Source organism: Euwallacea similis, chromosome 6 (genome assembly GCF_039881205.1).
Source record: "Euwallacea similis isolate ESF13 chromosome 6, ESF131.1, whole genome shotgun sequence".
Taxonomy (NCBI): domain Eukaryota; kingdom Metazoa; phylum Arthropoda; class Insecta; order Coleoptera; family Curculionidae; genus Euwallacea; species Euwallacea similis.
In genome coordinates, this window is record NC_089614.1 from 2,084,628 (window position 1) to 2,092,096 (window position 7,469).

General features: G+C 32.6%; 1 protein-coding gene across 1 annotated transcript; it reads left to right on the plus strand.

Moving 5' to 3' along the window:
* The first annotated feature begins 1,120 nt into the window (after window positions 1-1,120).
* LOC136409546 (uncharacterized) lies at window positions 1,121-1,982 on the plus strand. The gene is made up of 4 exons (XM_066391122.1): window positions 1,121-1,240; window positions 1,292-1,441; window positions 1,568-1,791; window positions 1,847-1,982. The coding sequence occupies exons 1-4, from the start codon at window positions 1,121-1,123 to the stop codon at window positions 1,980-1,982; spliced, it is 630 nt and encodes a 209-aa protein (XP_066247219.1).
* Window positions 1,983-7,469: the final 5,487 nt, after the last annotated feature.

The window sequence follows — 7,469 nt, forward strand, 5'->3', positions numbered from 1 at the left end:
TCAAAAAGACATAGAGGAAAACAATACATATAGTTCAATGTGACTACAGAGGGTGACTAAATAGGTTGGGAAAAGGCTACCACTTTGGAATATCTCAAAAGAAAGTTAGTGGAATGTGGGGTATTAAGGCCTTTTCCGGAACTTTTATAACTGTGGAACACCATGCACAGTCTCGCAGGAAGCCACCAGTGTGAAACGCCCCCTGGGTGAGGGTCTTTCCTCCGGGAAGAAAACCACATTGTGCAAGCACATAAGTTGAAGTAAAGGTAAAATGCATAAATTGCTCTGGAAGTTTCGTTTTTGTCGCAAACAAAAATGCCATTTAATCACAACATTTGCCAACATTCCTATCAGATTTCATCAGCGTACATCAGTACCTAAATCTCAATTTAACACGTTTTGATCAATAAGCAAATGTTTAAATTGGAAACTACGTGGACAGCTATAATGCTTGATATTTAATTTTAAAAAACGCCATTGCTGCATGTGTCTTTATTATGTAATTACCACATAGCATATAGTAGAGATTATTACAACCGATCCTTGAATTCTACTAACACAGAAGGAGCCGTTCCCAAAAAATATCTGGCCGCCTGGCATTTGAAGCTGCCTTACCTACCATCTTGAGTATTTAAAGGAAACACTGAATTCCTGTAAGACGCGAATAATGGACATGCTCTATACAATATTTGATTTGCACCGCAGTTTAGTTGCCCCAATGCTGCACTTTGTTGGCAGCTATATATTTGCATTTGTCGAGTGATAGCTGCAGCTACAGCTACAGCTACTGAAAAACATGATCGTAAGTAAATCTTAATAATCTCGTTACTTATAAAAAAATCTCTTTGAATGTCAATTCCTTATCCCAGACTTTTTCTAGATATACCCCAAATGCCAACACTTCAGAATGGCCTTAAAATGGGGCTCTATACTGGGAGTTTTTCCGTCAAAGTTCATGTTTCCAGGAAACAAAAAGATGCGGAGTGTTTATAACGTTTATTCCAACATAATACTTGTTTATTGGATCGTATTCATAGTCACGCAATGCATACAACTATTCGTGATTTTGAACGAAAACCCCATTAGAACAGATATGTTGTCTTTGAATCTATGCATCACTATGGTATACACCAACGCTATCATTAAGCGATTCATAATACTAATCAGCCCCAGCTTGAAGAAAATGATCGTGACAATTATTGAAGATGAGGCGAAGGAAGACCCAATTGATGATGAATTGGTAGGGTTAGTGGTAGTTTAGTTTTCATGATACAATATTACAAAATTCAAGATTCAAAAACTTGATAAAGAGAACATTGAAAACGCCAATTGGAAATATAAGATCTACATTTACTGCGTGGTTATCGTGTGTTTAACATATTTCGTAAAACCTATTCTGGAAGGACCCGTTGAAGAAACATATGGCAATGTGACCAGGATTGTAAGAGAATTGCCTGTATCCTCTTGGTTTCCTTTTGATGCACAAGAGCACTATAAGGTCCATTGAGTTATGTATATGCCCTATGGAGAAATAAAATATCAGTTTTAGATGGCGTACACTTTTCAGTGTATGGGCTGTATAGTGGGGGCTTATACACTAATGACCATGGATATGCTATTGATCAGTTTGATGCTTTATCCTTGCAGGCAGCTAAAAAAGCTAGATTATTTGCTTCGAAATTTTCAGGATTTTAAACATAAATATCAAACTTTGACTGCCATTGAGGACGAGGAAATAGCTGCTTTCTTATTTTTTAAACAACTCATTGTCAATCACGAGAATATTATTCAGTGAGTCACAAGCACGTGTTATAATCCACATTTTGGGTGATTTCCACATTTTCAGATATGTTAACACCTACAACAAGAACATGACCTATCCTACGGTGTTCGATTTTATTCAGAACTCAATTCAAGTTGCCATGGGTATAACGCAAGCCTCAGGGGTTGGTAACTTCCCTTCTCTTATCAATATTCTCTAACTTTGTCTTCTAATTAGAAAGAAATTTCATTACTGTTAATCGCATTTGTAACTACGAGCTCGATATGCATGTTGTTAAGGCTTTGTTTGTATTATTACTATGCCAATGAACTCTTGATTCTCGTAAGTACCTGTTATCAGGAATTCATAAAAGACTTCACTCTTATTCGATTTTAGAGTCAAGAATTGACTAATTCGGTTTGGGAAAGCAATTGGCCAGACGAGACTCCTAAAATCAAATTCATGGTTTTGATTTTTATCATGAGAGTTCAGAAACCTCTTGCCTTCACGATTGGTCCATTTGGTATGATGTCGGTACAGTCCTTTATTTCTGTAAGTTTGCATCTACTGATCTTATTGATGTGACTGTGGTCTCCATGGAACTCACTCATTTTTAGTTACTTAAGTGTACATATTCATACGTGATGCTCGTTCTGACATAATTAATAATACAATAGGCGTATATATATTTTGAAACACCACGGATCGTCTCCAATACATCATGGATACGTTACTTGCACGAATTTTCAAATTAAAAATAAATTTATGCATAACGTGCATTAGATGGCGCCCAGTGGTAAGAGTGGTAATATATGTACTATCAAAGAATAATAAATTAGCATGCAGACCAGCAGAAATCGGCTTTACTTTGAGCGTCAACAACTTACCTCGTACCTCCATATGTAATCTTAATAATGAAACAAAACCATGGGATAGATTGTGGTCATGTAAGTGAAGTAACTTATTATACAGGGTATTTCAAAACCTATGTCTACAAATGAAGGGTGTGATTCTTTGGTTCATTGTAAGAGAAAAATCCCTATTAACATGAATCCGTAAATGTACTGTTTTCAAAATACAGGGTGTTAAAAACAAATTTTTTTTTCAGTTTTTGACGATCTCTCAGGAACTGTTTGAGACAGAACTCAGCTTTTACACACATACTATTATTAATATTAGCTACTTAAATGACAATAAGTATTAACCTCAAGAAGTGTATTAAGTCAGACGACTAGATCAAAAACAATTTTGTTTTATGACAAAATGTGTTGCCACTTTTTTCACATTTCATCATAAAATGCCATTTTTCTAGAATACGGTTCCCATTAAAGCTTTTGATTAAGGATTTTTTTTCTGTAGAAAACATTAGCGGTTTAAAACGCAATTCCAAAATACCAATTGTTCTTGTGGCGTAAAAATTGGGGGCGAAAGAATCTCACACAAACCTTAAAATTTGCGCTATTGGTCAATGAAAAAAAATTGAATTAGCGCTCGAGAATAGCTAATATTAATGATAACACGTATACAAAAGCTGAGTTCTGTACCTCAAACGGTTCCTGAGATATCGTCAAAAAACTGAAAAAAAAAATTTCATTTTAACACCTCATATCACGAAAACAGTGCATTTGCGGACCCGTGTTAATAGGATTTTTTTTCTTACAATGAGCTAAGGAATTACACTATTAATTCACGAACATATGTTTTGAAACACTCTGTAGAAAGTAATAGCAATGGCCGTCATTTTGGGCTGCAAATGAACTGGGGAAGAAATGTGCAAGAAATGGTAGCAAACCGAAATTAAATTCAACATCTGCAAAAACTTTGAAGAAGCCGTCAAGATTTCATGGAATAAGGGTTGAAACCAACTATTACAAAAACCAAGAGGGAAAAGTATTAGATCTATATAGATAATATAACGATACCGAAATAATTTCCAATCCAAAATATGGGCTTCCAAAGAGTAACAGATATAGATTTGGTTAAATGAATAGAAAATTGCCTTTTTTACGATTTAGGGTAGCACAACTAAAACGGGGGGAAGGAAGCTGTGCGATTAGGCTTCGATAGGCGCATGGTATCGTACTACTTGATTACTCGTGTAGATTATACATACATGTAAGAAAAATATTTCCTTTTTAGGGGAAAAAAAACAAAACACAAGTTTGCGTAGAACCTCTTTATTCGCCAAAGATCGGGAATAGAATGCCCTCCCATCCAAGGTGTCGTAGTCATCCCCAGTGTATCTGTTTATCTTCAAAATGATAGACGCTAAACCTTCCACATTCTTCCCACATTTACATCCCTTAGTCATTCTCTTCGCACCTCCATATGATAAACAGACCCTCTTTATCTTTTAAGGCAACGATCTACTTTAACTAGTACAAGTTTAGTCAATTTCCAATGGGACACTAATAGGTGTCTGTGACATACCGCATATGCCTAAGGATAAGACATAACGCCATCCTTGTGGGATAACATGTTTATTGCTCTTACGTTAAATGAATTAATAAGCAACCCCGTATCATTTTCTTTATGAAAGCTAACATATATGTAGTACATTGTTATTTTGTTATACGAAGCCCGCCACCTAAAACTTCCGAGGCTCGCATTATCTTTATTCTTTTAGTTACAACCTTAAGTGATATGCTAAATTGAAGGTATTTTAAACTCTTTAAAAATTGCATAGTGGGTGTCTAAAAATATTTGATAATATGTGATTTAAAAATACCCCGTATAATAAAATTGTTTCATAAGATGATGCCAACTTTTGTCTTCTTCACTTTATGTCGTTTCCATGTTTGCCTTATTTTTACTTCTTTTTAATGAAAAACTCGTCGCTGCTATTTTCTATTAACTATGTTTGTAATTTTATAAAGTTTGTTAACTTTTCAATAATTAATTAATCGAATAAAAGTAATTTTTTTGACACTCCTTATGCCATTTTTAAAGAGTTTTAAAAAACCTTCAATTTAACATATTACCTAAAGTTATAATTACAAAAATACGAGACTGGAGAAGTTTAAGTTTCGCACTCTGTATACAGGGTGATTGGGATCTAAAGGGACAAACTTTAATGTTGTATGGAGGGTTCTGCTGTGATACCATATTGACTATTAAAATGTTCCCTTAGGGTATTAACAACGAAGATACAGGGTATTTTATAGGTATGATCCAAATCTTCTTTTGTTTATATCTTTGTTATGGCTTAAGATATTTTCTCAAAATTTGGTAGTTTTATGTTACTGCCTACGCCTAAGAACCTCTAATAACAAGAATTGAAAAATTCCAGGTCCGGACTATTATAAGCGATTTTTTGATATTTCCTTAAAAATAAAACACCCTGTGTATTTTTCAAAAAAAATGCATATGTAGTTATTTAGATCATGATATAGTAGAAACATCTTTACATCTAGTTTTTGTGCCGCACATCTTCCTTTGTTTGTCAAATTAATTAAATGTCTGATAATTTAAAATTTTTATCATAATTACAAGAATCTTAATTACAAGCATTTCCAAATAAAGTAAGAATTACTATTTAGTTAATCTATACTAATGAAATTAGATTAAAAGAGTACTAAAAGAAATAAAACAACTCGTTTTTTCAGATTTCAAATGAGTAACTCTTGACACCCTGACAACCACTAACTGTTTGTTTACAACAATTGACTGTTGTTGAAATACTTTTGCACAGGTACATTTAGTTGATTCTATTTTATTTCAATTTAATCAGTACTTTCTATTATTTTCTTCTTTTCTCTCTTCTTTTACTAAGTGTATTATTAGATATTGCAAAATGCCTTACAGTTTTGCGAATTCTAAAAAATAAAAATTGAAATAAAATAGAATCAACTAAATGTACCTGTGCAAAAGTATTTTAACAACAGTCAATTGTTGTAAACAAACAGTTAGTGGTTGTCAGGGTGTCAAGAGTTACTCATTTGAAATCTGAAAAAACGAGTTGTTTTATTTCTTTTAGTACTCTTTTAATCTAATTTCATTAGTATAGATTAACTAAATAGTAATTCTTACTTTATTTGGAAATGCTTGTAATTAAGATTCTTGTAATTATGATAAAAATTTTAAATTATCAGACATTTAATTAATTTGACAAACAAAGGGAGAGGTGCGGCACAAAAACTAGATGTAAAGATGTTTCTACTATATCATGATCTAAATAACTACATATGCATTTTTTTTGAAAAATACACAAGGTGTTTTATTTTTAAGGAAATATCAAAAAATCGCTTATAATAGTCCGGACCTGGAATTTTTCAATTCTTGTTATTAGAGGTTCTTAGGCGTAGGCAGTAACATAAAACTACCAAATTTTGAGAAAATATCTTAAGCCATAACAAAGATATAAACAAAAGAAGATTTGGATCATACCTATAAAATACCCTGTATCTTCGTTGTTAATACCCTAAGGGAACATTTTAATAGTCAATATGGTATCACAGCAGAACCCTCCATACAACATTAAAGTTTGTCCCTTTAGATCCCAATCACCCTGTATACAGGGTGTAACTTAAGTGATGTCATTAATTTTAGGGGGTAATTCCTTGTCATATTTTATGAAAAAATGTTCTTATAAACATGTGTCCTAACTTGCATCATTTTCGACATACAGGGTGTCAAACTTTTAATAAAAAATCGATTTTTTATTAATTATTTACAAAACTTTGCGCCAATTTTGATGAAACTTCGCATGTTTGTTATCATTAATAAGGGGCTACGTTTAATGTTATTACATTCTAAATAATAATTCCAGTGGCGTCACAAATGGTTACTTGATTGATATTTATAGCGTGATTATTGTACGCCACCGTTTTTTCTGAATTTGATATTTATATCAGATTAAACAATTAAAAATATAACTTTCTTATCCTTTGACTTTTTTTGTGGCTCGCTTAATTTTTGGGAAAAAAAATATCGAAGTAATATTTTTATGATAGGTATTTTCTATTATTTTGAAAATTTAATTTAACTAAAGTTTGGGGCATCTAAAAAATTCTTATTGGTATTTTTAAAATTTAAGATGAAAACAAGTTTTGTTTGTTGAATAAAAAGAAATTCCTGTGATAAGAAAATTCCGATGATTTTTCACATTAAAATTTACCAGGCATTTAAATGAACCAGTCTACCGGAAACGATTATTTTGCTCTGTAACCATTCGATCAATACGAAATATACAAAAATTGTCTAAAGTGTTGCCCAGATATCAGACTTGCCTATAGCGCTGACAGTTTTTGAGATATTTTATTCAAATTTTGGCGCGAGAATATTCATCAGAATAATCACCTAGAAGATAGTTAGAAGTGAAGATTTATAGATGACCTGGTCTGATCGGAATAGGATGTGTGGAACAAAATGCAACCACAAGGCTGATTTCTACGTTCACACTTTCTAATGCGTGCTTCCTTTCTATATTTAAGAGATGGAAAAGAATTATATACTAATGTTTTCACAAACATGCGATTATTGTGTTGACCATGCAGTCCTTGTAAAAAATAACCACTAAATATCCACAGACAATTTATAATAAATGTTTTAAATTATTTTCCATTCATTCTCCATTAACTAGAAAACTATTAATTATTAAGAAATATCGAACAATTTCGCTATTACCAAAAGTGCATTTATCGCCGCGAAAACCTAATAACAATTTTCACCTTAGCTCTCTATTACGGTTGCATAATGGTTCTACTTA

Coding starts and splice junctions, on each gene's coding strand:
- LOC136409546 (XM_066391122.1), top strand. CDS start 1,121: ATGGTATACACCAACGCTATCATTAAGCGATTCATAATACTAATCAGC. Junction 1,241..1,291: donor ACCCAATTGATGATGAATTG/GTAGGGTTAGTG, acceptor ACAAAATTCAAG/ATTCAAAAACTTGATAAAGA. Junction 1,442..1,567: donor ATGGCAATGTGACCAGGATT/GTAAGAGAATTG, acceptor TACACTTTTCAG/TGTATGGGCTGTATAGTGGG.